Source organism: Vicia villosa, linkage group LG4 (genome assembly GCF_029867415.1).
Source record: "Vicia villosa cultivar HV-30 ecotype Madison, WI linkage group LG4, Vvil1.0, whole genome shotgun sequence".
Lineage (NCBI taxonomy): Eukaryota > Viridiplantae > Streptophyta > Magnoliopsida > Fabales > Fabaceae > Vicia > Vicia villosa.
Window position 1 is genome coordinate 33,486,023 of NC_081183.1, and position 23,466 is coordinate 33,509,488.

Consider the following 23,466-nt stretch of genomic DNA (forward strand, 5'->3'; position numbering starts at 1 on the left):
AAAAAGATTGACACATAATCTCCACTATTTATTTTAAAATCCAATGGTTCAGATTCATTCTCACATTCTCATATAAATATGACATTCTCATACGATATGCCCTCTCTCTCTCTCTCTCTCTCTATATATATATATATATATATATATATATATATATATATATATATATATATATATATATATATATATATATATATATATATATATATATATATATATATATATATATATATATATATATATATATATATATATATATATATAAATCAACAAGATTAGAAAATAATAACCATAAATCATCATCATATTTTCTTTTAAGTCAATAATGATCATTATAGTTTCACTACCTTATGGAACAACTGTCATCTACGATGGCTAGCTGGAAAACTAATTATTTTTCTTTTGCAGGTCATATTACTTTGGCGAAGAGTGTCTTGGAGGCACTAGTGATTTATCCTATGATGACAAAATTACTTCCTAAAACTTGCATTGATGAGATACATAGTATGCATAAGAGTTTCATTTGAGGGATGTGATATAGATGAGAAGATACCATGCGGTCAAGTGGAATATGATCTCTAAACATAAAGATGCTGCCGGATTATGGCCTAGAAAACCTGAGTAGATGAATAAAACTTGCTTTATGAAGTTGGTATGAAAGCTCCATAATGATGATGAAGACCTTTGGTGCAAAGTGTTAAAGAATAGATACCATATGACGAGCTTTCATGATTACAAGAGTCAAGAATCAGGTTCGAAGATGTGGAAAGATATTGTTAGCTTATGTCCGCAAGCAGTAGAGCACGAAAGTTAAAACATTGGTGATGGAACCAATATCGTCATAGTTTATGGATGTGACGCAATAAGAAGGGACACGAAGACCATTATCAAAGACCCAACATATGAAAATTCATATCCAACAAAAAGTATACGATATTATAAGGTTATGCGAAATAATGGAGTATCAACGAATAAAGAGAAGGTTGAAATCATGGTAGATTGGAAACCTCTAAAGAATAATTGAGTTAAGCTTAATACATATGAGACGAGTAAAACAAGCAAGTCATTTGAACGCGGAGGAATAATTTGAAATATGCGCGGCAAGTATAATAGTGATTTCTCAAAAAATTTAACCCTGACTCTAATCAAGAGAAAAAAAAAGTGGAGTGAGTTAATTACTTAAAAAAAAATGGATCAAGTAAATAAACATAATTATTCTTTCATTTTAGCTAACAACTACTCTCTCTCTCATCAACTTTCCTCTTCTGCTCTATTCTCTTCTTCTACTTCAATTTTCCCTCTCTGAATTCACTTCACTCCAATTCAATTCAACCCAAATTCTCGCGCATTTTCATCAATCTCTTCTTCATCTCGATTCCTCCACTATCCATCCTTCATTTTCCCGCTAAAGTTAAACGGTTACGCATCCTGCGTTTAGCTTCCCCAAATCGGCGAGCTAGGGTTTCCGCCGGGATATCGATTCTCGCCGGGATTCTGTCGAAGTGACATAATCGCCGGCAACAATGGCTACCGACTTGCAGATGAACCCTCAGGTGGAGCAGATTCACGGCCAAATTCGCGATCACTTTCGAGCTCTCGCGTATGTTTCTCTTAATCGAAACAACTATTTTTTGTTGAATTTGAGCACTTGCGTATGTAATGTTACATGATAATCTTTGTGATGAGTTTCAGTTTGCGAAGTAATAAATTGAACTTGTGAATTATGTTTTTTTGTTAGTGCATTGCTTTTATGATTATAGACATTTTGATGGTTGATATTGAATATAGTTATGGTCAATGTGAGTTGGTAATTTCTATAACAGACCAAGATGTTGAAATATAATTTGAGAGATAATGGGTTGTATTCTAAAAACCAGAACAATGGGTGGGGGCTTGAGTAGCATTATGCAGAGTAATGTACAGATAACAGGGTTGCAATTTATGACATATGGGTGTGAAAGAGAGGGTGATTAGCAAAGTGGGAAGAGGGTTTGTGTTTGAGTTAGAGTAGAAGGTGACACCAGATACCAGTGCCATCACCCTACACCCGTTAGTAATTTTGAACCTTGTGATTTTTTTACTCGTCTTTCAATTTTGAACTTGTTGTGCTCTTTTTGGGTGCTGAGTTCTGAATCTATCATGTGATTTGTAAATCTGTCCATGTCCATCAATTTTGAATCGCGATGCCATGTTTGTGTATTCCGGCTTGTCTGGTTTGGAATATATACGGTATACATAGTATTAAATTATATATAGATATTATAGATGCTTTTAGATGCTTTAATGCCTACTTGTAGTTGGTAAACTTGTAAGAGGTGAGTCTATGAGGATTTCATGTAAACTCTTGAGTAGAGGAGGAAGAAGGTCGAATCTCTCCAGACTTTTCTTAAATAGGCCTTGTCTCTTTTATGATAATCAAGGTTCATGATTGATTTAAAGGTTTGTCATCTGACCTATCTCTAAGTAGGTCAAATAAAGGACTACTAGGCCAACAGGGACAAAATTTATGCATCATATTCCTTTATCACTAAATAAATTTTTAGACTGAAGTTATGTATATTGACTAAATAATATACTTAAATCTTTACGAAGGTGAACTAGTATATGGTCTAGCTTGTTATAAATGTTTTTATTATATTAATAAAAAAATTCATATTATATATTTTGATTTAAATAGGTAGGATTATTAGGTCCAAGAGGCTTTTGAGATTGCTTATAGATTTTTACTTAAATAGACTATTTAAAAAGACTTGGTGTTGTCTATTTTAAAATATGTCTTGCCTTACCTGGTCATGATGTGGGCAAAGCTTAAAGGTGTATGTATGTAGGCTTGCCCAGCCTATTTCAACCCCTACTTTTGAGGTTGATAACCTCACCCAGTCACCCGTAATAACTATATTTGACTAAGGCTATGATTGGATTGATGAGTTAGCACGGAGCAGAATGGTACATGATGGAATGAAGTGGAACAGAGCGGAATGGAACAGATATTTCATTCCATTGTTTGTGTATTTTTATAATTTTATGGAACATAACAAATTAGTTCATTCCATCGCATACACCTCAAATAGGATGGAATGAAAATTGAAGGATTGAATGAAATAGGATGGAATGAATTCTACCATGTTCCATTTCGCTCAATCCATTGTTTGCAAATCTAAACAATGGAATTTCATTATTTACAACTCTATTCCATCCCATACCATAAATCCAAACATATCCTAAATTATCCTTAAAAAACAAGATAGATACCAACAAGCTAGAATCCTTAGGATACTTGTTAAGGCCAGGATTCATAATCCAGAAAGTTTTCAATGAAATGTAAAACATTTTAAGTTTTGAATTATTTTGTTAAAGGTCCCACATCAAACAGTATATGGCTTGAAAATATGCTTATAAGTGGGGACAATCCTCAACCTACAAGTCAGTTTTGTAGGAATGAGTTAGACCCAACCATAATTCTTAACATGGTATTAAGAGTCTCGTTTAAAATCCGTTGGACCACCAGCTATCAGGTTTTCGCTATCGGGCCACCCACCATTAATTTCCACGTTCCAAATGTCTAGTCCTGAGCGTGAGGGGTGTGTTAAGATTCCCACGTCAGACAATATATTGCCTGAACATATGCTTATAAATGGGGGAAATCCACAATCTACAAGTCGGTTTTGTAAGGATGAATGAAGTCCAACCATAGTTCTTAACCGTTTTAATATTGTACTTTCTTTTTTGTTCTTATAACAAATGCCTCTTTATTTTTGGTAACATATAACAAATGCCTTTATGGCCATTGTTCTCATAGTCTTAAATTGTACTTAGATCCATGATAGAGGTTTTAAACATTATTTTTGACTTAAGTAAACAAGTTCAAGTCGAGCCTATGAAGATTTCATAAATTTATGCATACTCCCGAGTTTGACTTACATGCGGCATATCATAAGCTATTTTTAATAGTTCTTCCAAAAATTAACAATTACATAAGCCGTTCTGATTCTATAATAACATGTATATTTTTTTGAAAGCTTTGAGAAAACCATTACTGACTTTACTCTTGACATTCACCAGTGAAAACTATAGATAAAGTGGTAGTGAAAATGTAAAAGCTTAAGTCAGAGACACAGTCAAATATTAGCTGCTAGCTAGAGTGCCAGTATCTTCGTAAAAAAAAGCACCATGGAATCTCCACCATCAAAGTATCAGGACATCATGTCGTACATAAGATCATGAAAATTTACATAATTCACACAGACAGTGTATATAAGTTAATGGTCTTCTTGTCCATGTCTTGTAATAAGGGCTATGATATGACCATAAAATATTTTGTGGTCATGAGTCATTATAATAGTTCGTTTCTTTCTATCTCTTGAAACTGGATATATTTTTATCGATTGCCTCTTTCTCAGTGATGGGCCAATGTCTGTTATATAATTTTTCCTTCATTTATTTGTTTATCTTAATACATGTGATGTGTCATGCGGGTTACTCGTACTTTTTTTCTACTTCAGTCATGCCTCCTTAGCAGTTGGCACTACCAGAGTCATGGTTTACTTCTCCAAGAGAAAGAAAAGACATAAGAATGCCTAATTATCTAAATAGATATTTCATCTAAGTATTTGTCGATATTTTTAACATACTCAAGTTTTGCTCCCAGAAATGGCTTCCAGAAGCTGGACAAGATTAAAGATTCCAATAGACAAAGTAATCAGCTGGAAGAGCTCACGGGGAAGATGAGAGAGTGCAAAGGGTTAGTCCTGGATTTATATTGTTGCAATTTGATATCTCTTACTGATGACTGAACTATGAAAATGCAGATTCCATTCAAAACTTATCTGCTTTCTAATCCATATTGGCCACATGATAGAATTTTTTAACAGTTGCAACTAATTCTAATAAAAAAAGAGCTCTTTAATGGAAATTTATATCCTGTGTCAGCATGTCAGGTTTTGAATGGTGATATGGGTAGCATACAACCTTGTTATATATTTTGTTTGCCCCCGTCGAAATGTGCTTTCCAAATTATTTTCTTTTGACTACTCATTTGTCTTTTGCCATATGTTATTCTAATAGTGAATATAGCAAAGTTACATTTGATTTTTGACATATTTCACAATTTGATTTCAATGCATTCCCTTAATCATATGATGCATTATGTTGTATAATTCTTCCAGTTTGATAAAAGAATTTGATCGTGAAATTAAAGATGAAGAGGGCAGACATACCCCAGAAGTGAACAAACAACTAAATGATGAAAAGCAATCAATGGTCAGTACCCAAAATCTGTCTATTTGATATGATCTTGCTGGGATTGTCTTCCAAGTGTTGTGAATTTGACTTTTAACTTCACCGTTTTTAAAACTTTATAAATATTTCGCACGACCAATTGGTTCTCGAGAACACTTTATTATCTCGGCCAATGGGTAGTTTATAACTTTAATTTCTTTGGATTTCTTAATGAATAAACATTATAAGGTTCTAGTTGGACTAGATAATGCATGGTCTATCAAGTATATGTTGGTACCTAGATGTTATAATCTTATTCTCAAATGCAAGCATGGTCTTGCAGAATGAGGGAAACTGGGTTAACTGGATCTAGTGCATTAACTGTGCTAGATTACACACTTTATTTGGTTTCTTCTTGGAGAAAGACTTTCCTTCAAATATTTTTTTAATATAAACCTGCAGTCTTCTTTTGGATACGTTGAAGACTTATAGGACCTTTTTTTTCCTGTTAAGGTACAGCTTCATTGTATGCTTGGAGTCATACACGAACCTTTGTAGATTTTTCCATTGAAGTTGTGACTACTATTAATTGGGATTTAGCTCCTTTAAAGTGAGATGAGAGTAAGGTGAGAAAATCAAAGGTTGATATTTCTGCACATCCATAATTTGTTAGGCATATGCATGTAATATCAATAGTGATTTATTCATTATTGGTTCATATTATTCACTTTCTAAAGTGACTTTTCAGAGCGAGAATACTTTTGATCATGATAAATTGTAAAGAGTATTCTTAGAATAGAAAGGACGATATGAATTGGGGGTGGGGTGGGACCCATAATCATAGTAGCTTGAATAGATAACACCAAGCCAAAATCTAGCAGCTCGTACCAATTTGGAAGAAACCAAATGGCACCGGGGAAAGTCCATTATTATTGATTATTAAGATTATTAAAGGATTAATGGATATGCAGCATACATTGCATATTTCATGGTCTTGCACCAAAATCACTTTATTTTTGTTTGCTCTCATACATTTTTTTTTTTTGCAGATAAAGGAACTAAACTCATATGTTGCATTGAGAAAAACGTAAGTTTATACATTTGGAACTTGCTCCCGGTGAAGGTTTTAGAAATTATTGTATGAATTTTCCCTACGAGCATAATGGTTAATATTCACCGTAGGCATTAACCGAACCAATAATTCAAACTATAACTATCTTCCATTTTTTTTTTACAGCTTAGTAAAAGTATGCCCTTTTTGGCTATTTGGAAGTTTGTTGTGATTTAAGAACATTATTTTGGTGATTAATAGGTACATGAGTACCATTGGTAATAAGAAAGCTGAACTTTTTGACACGGGAGCAGGACCAAGTGAACCCATGGCTGAAGAAAATGTTCAATTGGCATCAAGTAAGAATTTTCTCCTCATAACCTTAATTGCGTGTAATATATGGAGTTGATGTGAATTCTTAGTTTATAGTTCCTCATGCATATCTTTAGACATTGAATTTTTTTGTTTATACTTTTTCCTACTTCATGCTGGTGGAGCTTCTTTGTAATATTTCCCATTGGTTTTGGTCTTTGATTTTAATTTTAAGCCATGTTTCAACCAATTGTTGCCTCATAATTTGATAAGATACAGTCATAATGAAACTGGGATTGTATTAACAAATCGGCATTGATCGCACACGCAAAATAAGAAATAGGACACTGCCCTCCCAAGCCACAATATTTCTTTGAACTTCTGATAGAAACTATAACTGACCAATAACTTTTATTATTCAATATGGAGACTATTGGCTTGATAATTCAGGAACAGTTACAGACCTTGGAGTACAAAAGACAACAACAATGGCAAAAGTAATAACTGCTAATAATCTCTCTTCAACATCTCTAGGATTAAGAGAGCGCAGAATCTCCTGAACGATACCCAAAATAACAAAACCAATGATAGTAAAATGTCACTCTTATTCTATTTGAACACAACTAACCCCCTAAAACGGGCCTAATTGCTTGGGCCTTTGAACTTATGCCTCACTTACACTTTTTTAATAGGAGGTCTACTAACAATATACCTTTTCTCAAAGCATAGCCGGTAATGGTTGAGGATTGGCAGTTGGAGTAATAGCGTTTTTTAACAAAGATACATGAAAAAGAGGATGAATTCTAGTTTCCGGAGGAAGATCTAATTGATTAACAACCTGTCCAATAATCTTGGTAATTTTATAAGGGGCCATAGAAACAAGGACTCAACTTCTCATTAATTCCCATAGCCAAAGATTTGAGTCTATATGGTTGAATTTTGAGATAAACCCAATCACCAACATAGAGCTGTCAATTTAGGGGGCTAATAAATTTGGGGCCTAAAAAAGTCTAGGAGTAGTTCCTAAATATAAAGGCCCCAAAGTTAGAAGGCCCCAAACATATATATGCTTTGATTTTATGGAAGTTGTACCAGTACCAATACGATAATGGAAGCACTTCTCAATGTTTATGTTTTCTATTATATCCAGTCTTTATCTACTTCTCTAGCATATATTTTGTATGCTAAGTTTTTCGCCACGACTTCATACACTGGGCTAGGGATTGGGCCTTTTCTGGATGTTATGCTTTTATGTGCAGTTAATAAATATATTTCTCATTAAAATGCCTATTTGGCTTGTCCTCTAGAAATGTCAAATCAAGAACTTATCAATACTGGGATGAAAACGATGGATGAAACTGATCAGGCTATAGAAAGATCTAAGCAGGTGACTCTTTTTAAACATTTACGACTTTATTGCCCTTGTACCTTTATTATTAACATTATATTAAAATGTAGGTTGTACATCAAACAATTGAAGTAGGTACCTCAACTGCCACCACCTTGAAAGGCCAAGTAAGTTTATTTGTACAATGTGTGTACATTTTTCAGAGCAAAGAGTGTATCTGACCACACTTCTGATTTTCTTTCTATTATCAAACTATGCAGACTGACCAGATGGGTCGTATTGTTAACGAGCTTGATTCAATTCAGTTCTCAATTAAGAAAGCCTCCCAGCTTGTGAAGGAGATTGGAAGAAAGGTCTCTTCATTTTCATTCTGTCTATGCACTATTCACAATACTTCAATAGTTTCCATGATACTAAAGTATTTTAGTCGTTATCTTGTTATATCAGGTAGCTACCGATAAGTGCATCATGCTTTTTCTGTTCCTTATTGTCTGCGGTGTAGTTGCCATCATTGTTGTAAAGGTACTATCTTCATCTATCTATTAATTGCATAATCTTGTGAAGTATTATATATAATTCTTATATTGCCGACTGATTATATGTACAAGACCAACAATAAGCCTTTTTTTTGTTAACTGCAACTCAAATTTTGCAGATTGTGAATCCACACAACAAAGATATTAGAGATATCCCAGGATTGGCGCCTCCCGTTCCAACCAGGAGGCTTTTGTATGTTAGAACTGAATGACATTTTGATTAATTCTTCTTACAAGAGTTTTCTCCGTCCTCATGCCATTGCCCCGAGTCTTTGTTATCTTGGATGACATGAAAGTTGAAGTAATGTTTTATCAGGGCATCTTTCGGAAATCATCAATCAATTTTAAATTAAAATTTTTCATGCCTGAGCTGTGTATATCCCTGTTTGTGGTTCTATGTATATCAAAATCACACTGAGCATCGTTTGCTTTTTAGTGCTTTGTTGCTCTGTAACATTTTAAACAATATTGTAGGCCTAGAATGAATATAACACTATATTATGGGACCTATGGTTTACATGTCCCATTCAAATGAGGCTTTTCCCTCCTTTTTTTATTTTTAATTTGATGTATGTAATAATTCAAGCATATACATCAATTAGGTTTTGATGCATCGGGTGTATAAAATTAGATCCATTATTGTTTAATATGGAATTTTGCTATCTCGCTTTGATTTAAAGAGCAAACCGGACTTAAATATCATAAGTATTTGAAAATCAACTTGAGACACCTAAATTTGATAATTCTTTTTGTAGAAATATACTTTATTATTATTTTTTTTGAAATGATGAAGAATTACATAGGCTCTATATATAGAATATAGAGGGCATAAATTGAAACAAAAATCTAGCCTAAAAATCAGATAGATTAAAAAAAGTAGGGGGAATTAGGGCAGTTTGTTTTGTTTTTTTAAGTGATTTTTATAGTGTTACATAATTTTGTGTAAAAAAATTTTATAAAGAAATTTTTATAAAAAGTTTCAAATGAAAATTTGATTTGAATAGTTATTTTAAAAATATGATTTTAGGTATTTTATTTATTTATGGAAAAAAAATTGGATATCAAAATTTTTAAAAATTACTTAATTTTGAAGCTATTTCAAATAGATTTTCCTAAAAATTATTCTTGAAATATAAATTTTTTAAAAAATTTCAATTTTGACTAAATTTTGATCTTCAATAATGTATGTATATGTTATAGGGTGTTAAAATTAGTGTTTTATTTAAAAAAAAACGAATATTAAAAAAATTATATTTTAAAAAATAATTTTGTAAAATATATTTTCAAATATTTAAAAAAAAATTTTTTTTTAAAAGCTGAAACAAATAAACCCTTAATCTCTATGTAATGTTGATTGCAATTACGTAAAAATAGAAAAGATAACTAGTTATTTACGAATAATTCTAATGGGTTGTACAAAATAAAATAATTTATTTTGTGTTTATTCTTTCACGGTTCTCAATTTGGATGGTAGATGTTGATTATATCCAAATTGAATCTGATAGTCTTGTATAGGGGAAGGGATTGTATAAAGACAATTTCTTTGTATACCTTCTAAGGGGGAGAATTCCTCTTAAAAACTCCAAAATACCTCTACTTCAGAGATGTATCTCTGAAGTATTTTTTTTCTTTAGATTTTTCCAGAATTCAGAGATGCATCTCCGAAAACACTCATTTTGTGGTGTTTTGAGAGATGCATCTCCGAAAGCACTTAAATTTTAAATTAAACGGATTTTAACAGTCAGGTGCTTTTTCGGAGATGCATCTCCGAAAAAAACTGTTCTTAAACATTTTTCCTCCTTCACTATTTCATCATTTTCTTCCAAACCAAAACATAAACTCTTTCCAAAACCTTCATCAATCTCAGTCAATTTTTCGTCTCCAAATCAAGTTTCAAGCGGTTAATCATACTAAAGGGAGCATAGAAAGCTACATGTGCATGTAAGAAGTTAAATTCCCCGATACGCATGGATGAAGTAATTGATCATTGGAAAAAACTCTAATTTGATGATTTCAAGCCGGCGAAAGAGGGTGAATCCAAAATTACCATCTCCGACGAGTTGGAAGAGATAATGGATAAGTTTTCTAAAGCGGATGACACCATGAAATTGCACATAAAAGAACAATTGTGAAAATTTGCATTTTCGGAGATCACCAATTTGAAACCGCCAACTCAACCGGTTAAAACCAAAGGTGCGCCTAAAAACTCGAAAAGTACCCAAGAAGACACATCAACTAAACGAGATCCTTCTTACTTTGAACATGTTGATGCATTGATCCCAGATTCGCCAACACCAAAGTCTAAGTGTAGTGCTAAAGAGGCGGAAACTTGGTCGGATCCTTTTATTGAAAGAATGACGGAGTTTGAAGATATGATGAAGCAAGAGCGTGAGGAAAATAAAGAGCGGTCTAAGAAGTTACCGGTTTTTGAACTAAGCGGTGAGGATCAGAGTATTTTAGATTTCACCGAATATTTTTTGTAATGACCGGATGCCGTTCAGCAGTGGTTACCCAATGTCGTTCCAATTTCACTTCTTGCACGACACGCCATTCGTGGAATTGATAACGTCGCTTAACTCTCTCTTGAAATACCTGGAAAATCGGAAGGTTGTCAAGATTGAGTACCGCTCACCTTCGCTTAACGACGAGGGAGACGTTCAGTTCACCCCATTTAAACTCAAGAACGACGAAGATTTAGCGATTTTGTGGATAAATTTCGACCGATTTTCTTCGAAGGGTCCGATTGAGTTGGATGCAAAACTTCAAAGATCGGGAGCCGACGTTATCAAAATGTTGACTCATCCTCAACTACCTGTGTTTAACAATATGTAACTTTAATTTCATGTTCTGTGACGTTTGTAATTTTGATGCTTTATAATAAATCGAAGCGTTATTCGTTTGGTTTATGATTTTTGTATCAGACAAGATTTCGGAAGTGTATCTCCGAAATATTCCAAGGGGGTGAATTCGGTAGTGCATCTCCGAAGTCACATTATTTTTTGAAAAAAAACTATATTTCGGATATACATCTCTGAAATCACCTTTTTTTTTTAAAAAAAAAAATGTGTTTTCGGAAGTGCATATCCGAAACCACCTTTTTTTTTCATAAAAAGGTGACTTCGAAGATACATTTCCGAAATATAGGGGCAGTTTGGGAATTTCACTGCGGATGTCCAAGAAGGTTGGGGGGTCTATAAATAAATTGTCTAGTATAAATTACTTGGAAGTTTTATTTTGGTTAGAATGTCTACGATTTGTTGTCGGTATGATGAAATTGCTAGTACTTACAAAATCAATAAAGGTGTATCAATGGAGAATTATGTTCAATTGGAGAAGATAAATTTTAGAGAATTAAGAGAAATTGAGAGAGAGAGAGAGAGAGAGAGAGAGAGAGAGAGAGAGAGAGAGAGAGAGAGAGAGAGAGAGAGAGAGAGAGAGTAGTGAAATTGGCATTAACCACAATAGAGAGCGTCAAATCCCTTATATACATCAAATTACAAAATGGCTGGGAAGCTAAAAACGCATTTAAAACTAAAACAGAAAAATTGGAAGTAAGATCCATAACCGGTTACGTACCTGGTTACAGTCCCAACAATTTCACTATTATTTTTGTGTAAAGTATTGTAACCAGTTATAACATATAGGATAATCGGTTACACCAATTGAAATGGCCAAAAACAAGAAATATGATCAACTATTTTTTCCTTGATGAAGAGTCTCTTTATCTTCACATACTTTGCTCTTTCGCGTTGAACCGAGTTCTTCACATTGTTTATTGGGTTCTTCACATTGTTTATAACAGTATTCTTATCACACAATATTTTCGAAAATTTCTTAATACACTCTTAATAGTTGAAAAGCACCATATAAAATTTAAAAATGTCTTTCAGATTTCGAAAATATATTTTTGGATGTACTTAAAATACACCAAATACATGCTTAAGCGAACCATATCTTCATTTTGTAAAAAAAAATTAATTCAAAAATGTATTTCTAAAAATATATTTCTGAAATATATATTTTCATTACTCTGACTCAATTGTTGGTGCTCTAACAAAGCATGAAAGCAACCTATAAAATGTATATACATACAAAATATATTTTAGGCTTAATTACACTTTTGGTCTTCGTGTTTTAATCAACTCCCGAAAATGGTCATGTCTTTTTTAAATACACGAAATTGGTCCTTACATCCACTTCCCCCCTTCAAAAATGTTGATGTGTCAATAGAAAGTAGTGTTTTAAAAACCGGACCGGACATCAAACCGGTGAGGGTACTGGGTCACTGATTTATTGGTCAAACCACTAGGTCACTGGTCGAACCGCATGACTAAACCGAATTAAACCGGATAACTCTGTTGAATAGATCGGTCGTTATAACAAAATTATATAGGTATAAAACATGTCGGACATGATGATTCAGTCTCTACAATATATAACTGGCTTTTAAATTTTTAAAAAATATCATATCCTAAATAAATTCACAAGTTCATAATTTAAATTCAAATTTTAAACATAGGTATCACACATAATAAAATAGTACAAAATTATAAAGTATATATTTGCAAACAAAATTTAATCGCAAAATAATCTAATTAAATAAATTATAATAAAGTAACTTCATTGTCTACTAAATTTAATTTCAAAGAAAAAATTATTTCAATGTTGGTATCTCCTTCTTCAATATCAAAATCATCTGCAACAAAATTAACCGCATCCGAAACATCTTTATTTTTATTTTTAATTTTTTTCTTTTTTATTTTTATTTTTCATTAAAATAATTAAAATGATGTTGTTTTAAGTTTTTTAAATAAAAAAAATTCAAAAATGCATTTAAACCACTGGTTCTGGAAAACCGCCGGTTTTACCGGTTTTGACCAGTTCACACCGGTTCAATGACATATCCGATCCAGCAATCAAACCAGACCAGTTACCTGGCCGGTTCAACCGGTCTGACCGGCCGGTCCGGTCCAGTTTTTAAAACACTAATATAAAGGCTGATGTGGCATGGCTTACATGAATTTTCACAATTTAAATCCATTTTCATTATTTGTAAACTTTCTGGAAAAAATTTAAAAGATTAAAAGGTCAAATCCCTAATTCATTTTTACATGCTCATTCTCGTTTTACATAGCATACTCATCTTCGTTTTCCCTGTTTTTCTCCAATCTCTTCGTTTCACTCCATGGTCGTTCTCGTTGTTTCTCCACTCTCCCCGTCTTCACCGTTTTGTCCATCTTCATCAATGTCACAAGCGAGTTACATGTCGACCTCTAGCTGTGCGTCACGAAGAAGAAAAGTTTGTTGCTTCTATGACCTTGATTCACCTCTCACTACTTCGTGGACGACTGGAACTTCTGGGAGGAGGTATAATGGGTGTGGCTTATTCAAGGTAAGTGAAGTTCTGTTTGTGTTTGAATTTGTTGCAGGGAATCTGGGCGCAGGTTAAAGAATGCTAACCTTGTTTGTCAATGCAGTTGCAAGGAAGAAAGGGATGCAATTTCTTCAGTTGGTACGATGGCGAAATGCTCGTTCATGCAAAGGAGGTTATTTCGTCACTAATGAAGAGAATTGATGAACTTAAGCAGAAGGACAATATAAAGTTGAAACAAGATGAGGATTTGAGGAAGAAGCTAAAGTTTTGGCAAGGATTGTTCTGCTTTGTTAGCTAAATGAGTTAGGGATTAGGGATTTGACCTTTTAATCTTTTAAATTTTTTTCAGAACTTTTTACAAATAATGAAAATGAATTTAAATTGTGAAAATCCATGTAAGCCATGCCACATAAGCCTTTATATTGACACATTAGCGTTTTTAATGGGGGAGTGGAGATAAGGATCAATTTCGTAGATTTAAAAAAGGCAATACCATTTTCGTGAGTTGATTAAAACACGAGGACCAAAAATGTATTTAAGTTTATATTTTAACTCCAAGTACACCCAATACATATAGAAGATACATATCATCTTCTCTTTTTTTTTTCCTCAATTATCTTTGAGTCTATTTGGTAAGACATATTTTTTAGCTTATAGCTTATGACTTATAGCTTATAAGCTCAAATGACAATTTTGTCTCCTCCATTCATCATCTCCTATGTTCTCATCATCACAACAACCACTCTTCTTTCTTCATTGTACTTATGATAATTACTCTTCAAATTCAATTTACTTCCATAAGTAACATGTTTTTCATTCAATTAATAAATTAATAATTATGAATTTACGACGCTACATGATCAGTCACTTGAGAAAAATATTCTTCCGTGATGGAGATCGAAGATAAAGACTAAATTTAAAAGTAGAACGAAAAACAAAAAAACATCCTTCAAACATTTTTTGTCTTTTAACATATCTAACATTTCTCCAATTTTAAATCCTCTCATTCAATTTTTCGTTCCAAGTCCTTATTCATTCTAATCTTTTCAAAATCTTTCTTTTAAGTTTTCCATATCAGAAAAACTTTATTTATGAGAGGAAAAAAATCTCAAAAACCTTCAATTCTTTCAATTTAATGATTCCTTTTTTTTTCTTTTCTTTTTTTAAGTCAGCCACTTCTAAACTTTCAAAGAGCCAAACCATAGTAATAAAAAAAACTTAAACCCGCGAGTAATACACTATCAAAAACAGTGGTGCAAATAAAAACCGGTTCTACTTTCTTCATCGATTCATTCAGATCTGAAACATTGAACAAATAATCACAATATCAAGCGTTATTGTATGTACATTACAACATGGATGGTGAATTATCGACTATAAAGAAATGGATCATACTGTATCCAGTTTACATAAATTCCAAAAAAAACTGTAACCGAAGGAAGACGAATTTCCGTTTCCCAAGCATGCGAAAATCCTACGTGTCTTGAAATCGGTGATTACTGCTCTTTTCTTAAACTTTCATTTGCAATTGAGGTTCAATTGCTTACTCTATAGAATCTATACTGATTTTGAATTTGAATGTTTCGTTGATGAATGATTAGTGAAATGTGTTTGTTGTTAAGGGTAGATTGATAAGGCTTATCCTCGTGATTTCATGCAAAGGGGGAGAGTTAGGGTTTTGCTGAAAAGAGAAGATGGAACTCTTTGTAATTCTTCCATTTCATCAAGTAAGAGAAAGTTCTCAATTTTATTTTTGTTTTTTTTTTAATTATAAAATTGATATATTTTATATCATGTTTATGTTAATGGGAATGAAATTGATGTATTTTATATGATTTTAATTTGATAGTTTTACTTCACTCGCTGTGGATTAGGATTTTTTTTATTTATTTTGTTTGTGAATAGAGTAGTTAAGCATTGTTTAGTGGAGTTAGGAGTCTATGTTGATTTGCATCTCATGCTTTCAGGCTTTAATGTTGATGGGAAATACAATTAAGGCGGTAATTTCTTATTTTTGAGATGTTAATTCACATTATTTCGTAGTTGATTTATGTCATAGATTCGACAAAGTTCTGTTAGTTATGTCGATTGTCTAACACAACCCTAGCCTTTTATCCAGGTTTGGGACTGTCTTGTTGACAATATTAGAGAGTATTGGGGTAGTACTTATAGTAAAAAAGATGGTGAAAAATTGACTTACGTGGTTTGGACATGTAGAGAGAAGACTTGAAGATTCTAATGTAAGTAGAGTAGATCAGATGGAGAGAAGTCAAAAAATTAGAGGTAGATGAAGAACTAAAATAACTAGTATTAAGAAATATCTTGGGATTATTAATTTAGATTGAAGTATGGTCGTGGATAGAACATTAAAGCAGAAGTTGATTCGACCCCATTTAATGAGATAAGACTTGATTGTTATTCTTGATAATTAATCCAACATAGAAATTGGGTTGGTACTGAGTCATTATAGATGTGTATGTGTCGTAATCGTAAGTTATTTTTTGTTGGAATTATAAAATATTGGAATTATAAATTTGTATTTAGGAGTCAATACATGTACCTAGAAGTCTATGCCTAGAAAATTACATACATGTATCTAGGAACTAGCAACATCCTTGAAAATCTTATCTTGTATTTACTCTCTATTGTGTATATAATCAAATTACTTGAGTGCATTAGAAACTCAAGCATTTCACCAAATATTCACTTCTCTACATGGTATCAAGAGCTCTCGATCCTGAGAGACTTGTTTCCGCATAAACCCTAGCCGTCTTCATTTCGGTAAATCCCAAGTCACCTTCATCGTGACAATTTTTCTGCCTTTATTGCAGCCTTGTTACCCTTCATTGCAAGTTTTTTTTCTGCCTTCACTGCAGCCTTGTTACCCTTCATTGCAGCCTTGGTACCCTGTCCAGAAACACCTCACACAAACCCCTCTTTATTCCTTTCATCTGTCAACCGTTCATTGCTGTCTTTTAGACCCCTCTTGAGGAATATTTCATCTTCTTGTTGTTATTTTTATTTTTAGCTTGCTACAAATGGCTAAAAAAAATTATGTTGATTACTCTTTATCATTCACCGAGGATGAGGTGAATCGTTTAAAGGTTATACTTGACTCTGTCGGTAAGCCTTTTGGAAGTTGTTCTCTACCGACGACCGGCTTGAGCGTATGCTCTCAATCCTTTAGTGTTTGCGATAAAATACCTAAGAATGCTTGGATTTTGGACTCTGGTGCCACCGATCATATGACATTCAATCCCAGTTGGATTTCATCTTACACCTCCTCTGAGAAGAACCGTTATGTTACGGTTGCTAATGGTTCTTATGCTCGTATTGATGGCTCTGGGAGAGTTAACTTGCAACCTTCACTTCAATTACAGGATGTGCTACATGTTCCCACACTCTCTCACAACCTAATATCTGTTCGTAAACTCACCCGTGATCAGAATTGTAAAGTAATATTTTTCACTTCTTATTGTGTTTTTCAGGATCTTACCACGGGGAAGACAATTGGAGTTGCTAAGGAAAAGGGAGGGTTGTACTACCTATCTAATGAACCAAATTGTTCGAAGGTGTTGGCTTCCTACTTGCAGACTGAGTCTTCCGTGTCCTCTTCTCATTCCGCTGCACAAATTTGGCTTCAGCACAAACGTCTTGGTCATCCACCATTCTCTTTAGTTAAGTCTATGTTTCCTTCTTTATTTTTACATCATTCAGTTGAGTCTTTTAAATGTGACGTTTGTGAGTTAGCTAAACATCATCGTGTCTCTTTTACTCCTAGTTCCAATAGAAGTGCTGAACCTTTTGATCTCATACATTCTGATGTATGGGGACCTGCACCTATTTCTAATATTTCGGGTGCTAAATGGTTTGTATCATTTATTGATGATTGTACTCGAGCAACTTGGATTTTCTTGATGAAGGATAAATCAGAAGCACCAGAATTGTTTATTAGTTTTTTAAATATGGTACAAACACAATTTGGCAAGGGGATTAAAAGAATCCGCTCTGACAATGGCAAAGAGTATGCCAATCACATCCTTTCAAATTTTACCAGTCAACGGGGAATAGTTCATGAATTTACATGTGTCGACACCCCACAACAAAATGGTGTTGCAGAAAGAAAGAATCGTCATTTACTTGAAGTTGCTCGAGCCATTCTCTTCCAAATGGCAGTTCCTAACTCATATTGGGGAGAAGCCGTTCTGACAGCTGCCTACTTGATTAATCGGGTTCCATCTCGCATGTTAGGTAATGTCAGTCCTGTTCAGTTTATGACTTCACGGTTTCCTTCTGTTTCTATTTTGCAGAGTCTCGAGTCTCGAGTATTTGGTTGTGTTGCCTTTGTCCATATCCATAAACAACACCGAAGTAAGTTGGACCCCCGCGCAGCCAGATGCATCTTTGTTGGCTATCCCCCAAACAAGAGAGGATATAAATGCTATCATCCTCCTAGTCGTAAGTACTTTGTCTCTAAAGATGTCACGTTTCATGAGAATTTAGCCTACTTCACTCGTCCTCAGCTTCAGGGGGAGAGCATTCAGAATGTAGAATCTGATTCCGAATTTTTAGTCCTACCCGAGTTGCCCATGACTCCTCTTATAAGTCCTATTACCGGTCCTACAATTGAGTCTCCCGAGTCGACTGTGAATCCTGTGTCAAGTCCTATTACTGATCCTCCTATTATTGATCATGCTTCTCCAAATACAGAATCTGAGTCGCCTGCTTCTATTTTTGTCCCTCCTTTGTCGTCTGTTTTGCAGGAACCATCATCCTCCATACCAACAAAAACTAAGGCTGGTGAGCCAACCTTGGTGTATCAAAGAAGAAGTAAGCCCGACCTGCTCCAAACACAACTCCAATTGCCAGAACCGGAGGTAAGTGTTGAAACTCATAATCCTATTAGTGATTCCCATAGCTCTGACACTTGCGATACTAATACAGATGATTTGCCTATTGCTTTAAGGAAAGGGAAAAGGTCATGTGCCAAATACCCTATATCTCAATTTGTCTCCTCTAAAAATCTTTCCTTGCAGCATCAAAGTTTTATTTCTGCAGTTGACTCTGTGGTCATCCCATCATCTGTTCAAGAGGCATTGAAAGATAGAAATTGGGTCCAAGCCATGGATGAGGAAATGAAAGCTCTTGAAAAAAATGGAACTTGGGAGATTGTTGATAGACGGGAAGGCAAGAAACCCGTTGGTTGCAGGTGGATCTATACAGTCAAACACAAATCAGATGGTACTCTTGATCGTTACAAAGCCAGACTAGTGGCAAAAGGATACACACAGACATATGGCATAGATTATGAGGAAACCTTTGCTCCAGTTGCGAAAATGAACACTGTTCGAATCTTATTATCTCTTGCTGCTCACTCCGGATGGGAATTACAACAGTTTGATGTCAAAAATGCATTCTTGCATGGAAACTTAGAAGAAGAGGTGTACATGGAGATCCCGCCGGGATTTGGCCCTTCATGTGGATCCAACAAAGTGTGTCGATTGAGGAAAGCCTTATATGGGCTAAAACAATCTCCTAGAGCATGGTTTGGAAGATTCACAAAAGCAATGGTGTACTTAGGCTACAAGCAGAGTCAAGGAGATCACACTCTTTTCTTTAAGCACTCGCATGCATGAAAACTGACTATACTTCTTGTTTATGTTGATGATATTATTATTACAGGAGATGATCAGGTAGAGAAACAATTGCTAAAGGAAAAACTATCGGCAGAATTCGAGATGAAGGACCTTGGACAACTCAAGTATTTTTTGGGAATTGAGGTTGCTTACTCAAACCAAGGCATTTTCATATCTCAAAGGAAGTATATACTCGATCTCTTGCAGGAAACTGGGAAACTGGGATGCAAACCATCAAGTGTTCCCATAGATCAAAACCACAAGTTAAGCCTCGAAGAAGAAAGTGCCAAAGTTGACAGAGTCCAATATCAGAGGTTGGTAGGAAAGTTGATTTACCTGGCACACACTAGGCCTGACTTGGCTTATGCAGTCAGTGTAGTGAGCCAATTTATGCATGACCCGAGAATGCGACACTTACAATCTGTTGATCGCATCTTGCAATACCTCAAGGCTACTCCAGGAAGAGGACTATTGTTCAAAAGTGGTGGAAGCTTAACTATAGAAGCCTACACCGATGCTGACTATGCAGGATCAATTAGTGATAGAAGATCCACTTCGGGATTTTGCACCCTCTTGTGTGGGAACCTTGTCACATGGAGAAGTAAGAAACAAAATGTAGTGGCTCGATCAAGCGCTGAGGCAGAGTTTCGAGCTTTGGCTCAAGGAATCTGTGAGTTACTTTGGATGAGGATCATTCTAAATGATCTGAAAATACAATGTGAAGGGCCTATGAAGTTGTTCTGTGATAACAAGTCAACAATCAGTATTGCTCATAATCCTGTTCAGCATGACAGGACCAAACACATTGAGATTGACCGCCATTTCATCAAGGAAAAACTAGACAGTGGTTTAATAGCTACATCCTACATTCCTTCTAGGCATCAACTAGCAGATGTGTTAACAAAAGGCTTGCCACCTGATCGTTTCAATCAATTGACTTGCAAGCTGGGAATGATTGATATCCATTCACCAGCTTGAGGGGGAGTGTTGGAATTATAAAATATTGGAATTATAAATTTGTATTTAGGAGTCAATACATGTACCTAGAAGTCTATGCCTAGAAAATTACATACATGTATCTAGGAACTAGCAACATCCTTGAAAATCTTATCTTGTATTTACTCTCTATTGTGTATATAATCAAATTACTTGAGTGCATTAGAAACTCAAGCATTTCACCAAATATTCACTTCTCTACATTTTTCATAAACTTTTTCAAACTATGTCAATAATAAATAATAAACTTAAATAAGTCAACCCAAATAATCTCCAATTCTATTTATATGATGCATCTTGTGAAGTTGAATTCTTTTCTACTAGTGGCGTTTATAACAATCTACTTGTATGCTTTAAATAGACACTAGATTTAGACCAGTCAGTGTGAGCTTTCACGGAGAATTAGCACAGTATTGGCCGTACTAGTATGATCTTACATATGTGTAGAAATAAAACTTGGCCGTTCCGGCCGTTATCTCGGCACGTTACAGCCAAAAAAACAGCATCAGGTCGAGTCAATCCGGCAGGAGTAGGAAAAAAAAGGGAGCAAATATTTACATGGAGAAAAACATCATAATGCTCTTTTGTTATAGTTTAACTCCTCAATCCAGTGCATTAATTTTACTTGAGGTAGTATTCTGAAGTGATGATGAACTCTCATTGAGTTTTTTCCTCTTTGAGAATGGAATAGGTGAGTGTGAGGAGGAGGCTCACACGTTTTCAGTTCAGGGTTGACAGTGTTTTTTTCCTCTGCTGTTTAAGCAAGATATAAGTAATGCCAATAATTTCTCTTTTTTTTAGTCCATTACACTAGTTTAAATTTCTTAGGATTTGAATTAAGTCTAACAGAACTCTACAAAACTGGATTCTGATTCAAATACATTTTCTTGCGGTTAATGTTACTCTTCCTGGTAGTTTCTCGGCGAGGTAGTTGGAGGGTTGAGTATGATGTCATTTTCATTGAACTTCAAACAATATGAATGATCAAGTTGTAACAGTTACAATTTACAATTATTTTCTTACTTGTAGGTTCTTTAGATTTAATAGTTGTTATTTCCCTGCACTTAAAGATGAAATTCTCATAATTTTCTTGCAGTTATTCACCTCATACAAAATATGGATGAGAGCCATGTAGTCATCTTGCACCTGTTGCACTACTATAATGATCTGAAATATGTCTTATCATTGTTGATATGATATTTTTGCAGGAAAGCAACTAATGCTTCGTGTTGCTGAGATGGTACCAAAGCATCATGGAAGGACTAAGAAGCAGGAGACTACTGTATCAGCATCAACCGCCGCTCCTTCAAACAAATCTGGGAAGGGTGGAAAAAAGAGGAGATGATTCTATATGAAAGATTGTTTCAACATATTGGAATGTCAGTCTTTTGGAGGATAAATTATTTCTGTTGAAGTGCACAATTTATTCCAATCCCCAATTAAGTTGAAACTTGATATACCAGTTACTGTGCTAGCCAAAGCCAAGTGCTATACTATTATACAAAAGTGGTTTTTGTTTTTGTCTTTAAAACTGCACTATTAATAGTTGAAAGATTTTGAATTGTGTATCATGTGCGCAAAGAGAAAGACTTGAACCAACATCTTAACTAGTACTCTTAAAAAAACTAAAAACTGATAGGTTCAATCTGATATATAGAATGAAAACAGGGAAAACAGAAAAGATATAGGGAAAGATTTGATTCAATTCAGCAATTTCTACTAGAGATCAAATGGGATCTAGTAGTAATACAAGTACTAAGACTGAAATGGAAATAGAATAAAGAAGAATCTAGCTAGGCAGCTTCGAGAGGCCTATCTCTCCTAGGGTTCAGTACTAAATTCTTCCATATCTGACTCACAATCATTACTGCTATTTATTTGCAAACCTAGTACTATCTGTCCACTCACAGCTGGACACCTGGCTCTGCCATGTGCTGTCCTAACAACTTTTGTCTCATATGCCAGCTGTCTTTTTCTTCTCTCTCTTGCGGGTCCTTTGGTAAACTTTTCCAAATCTACCAATTCCCCCCCCCCCCCCCTTCAAAATTCTCCTTGACCTCAAGGAGAAATTCTGGAAATTCAGCCTGCAGTTTATCCACACTCTCCCATGAATTTTCAAACTCAGGCAAGCCTTTCCATTGAACCAATGCCTCCAGTCCACCCTGCTCATTTTTTCTCAGTTCCAGAATCTTCTCAGGGACGGGTTCCAAATGCCAATCTTCATTGATGCACACAGGTAAAGGTGTGTTGCCACAGAAGGTGATACAGCTTTCTTGAGCAATGAAGCATGGAACACATGATGCACCCTAGTGTCCTCTGGCAGCTTTAATTTATAAGCTACTGCACCAATTTTCTGTATTATTTCATAGGGACCATAATACCTTGGGCTAAGTTTTTGATTCAACCTTTTAGCCAATTTCCTCATTTTATAAGGCTGGATTTTCAGAAATACACTCTCTCCAACCTCATACCCCACAACCCTTCTATGTTTGTTTGCTTGACTCCTCATGACATCTTGAGCTCTAAGCAATTGCTCCTGCAGTTCCCTCCAAACCACATTCCTCTCAGGAGTTAATTTATTCACTTCATCTACTGCTGATGAAGGAGTATCCCCTCTTATCAACACAGGAGGCCTTCTCCCATACAATGCCTCAAAAGGAGTGGTCCTAAAAAAGGCATGATAGTTGGTATTGTACCAGTATTCAGCCCATGCCAGCCACTTAGGCCACTGTTTTGGTTTTAAACCAGTTACACATCTCAAATATGTCTCAAGGCACCTATTGACTACCTCTGTCTGCCCATCAGATTGGGGATGGTAGGCACTGCTATACTTCAGTTTGGTCCCTGCTTGCTTGAACAGCTCAGAACAGAAATGACTCAAAAATACCTTATCCCTGTCAGAAACTATAGAGCTGGGAAATCCATGTAATCTTACCACTTCTTTTATGAAAACTTCTGCAATTTCCTTAGCTGTATAAGGATGACTGACAGGTATG

The 23,466-nt window shown here is 34.7% G+C and overlaps 1 protein-coding gene and 1 pseudogene across 1 annotated transcript; both read left to right on the forward strand.

Moving 5' to 3' along the window:
• Nucleotides 1–1,225: 1,225 nt before the first annotated feature.
• On the forward strand, nucleotides 1,226–9,126 carry LOC131594690 (novel plant SNARE 13-like). Its single transcript, XM_058866881.1, has 10 exons — nucleotides 1,226–1,600; nucleotides 4,649–4,741; nucleotides 5,166–5,259; nucleotides 6,267–6,304; nucleotides 6,530–6,627; nucleotides 7,888–7,967; nucleotides 8,039–8,095; nucleotides 8,189–8,281; nucleotides 8,376–8,450; nucleotides 8,584–9,126. The coding sequence occupies exons 1-10, from the start codon at nucleotides 1,524–1,526 to the stop codon at nucleotides 8,674–8,676; spliced, it is 798 nt and encodes a 265-aa protein (XP_058722864.1). The 5' UTR covers nucleotides 1,226–1,523; the 3' UTR covers nucleotides 8,677–9,126.
• A 5,942-nt stretch (nucleotides 9,127–15,068) lies between these two features.
• LOC131594691 (signal recognition particle 19 kDa protein-like) lies at nucleotides 15,069–21,940 on the forward strand (annotated as a pseudogene).
• Nucleotides 21,941–23,466: the final 1,526 nt, after the last annotated feature.

Excerpts from the sequence above, each read along its gene's own strand:
- LOC131594690 (XM_058866881.1), top strand. The coding sequence starts at position 1,524 with ATGGCTACCGACTTGCAGATGAACCCTCAGGTGGAGCAGATTCACGGC. Across the intron at positions 7,968-8,038 it reads CTATAGAAAGATCTAAGCAG|GTTGTACATCAAACAATTGA; the intron begins GTGACTCTTTTT and ends ATTAAAATGTAG. Across the intron at positions 8,096-8,188 it reads CCACCACCTTGAAAGGCCAA|ACTGACCAGATGGGTCGTAT; the intron begins GTAAGTTTATTT and ends CAAACTATGCAG.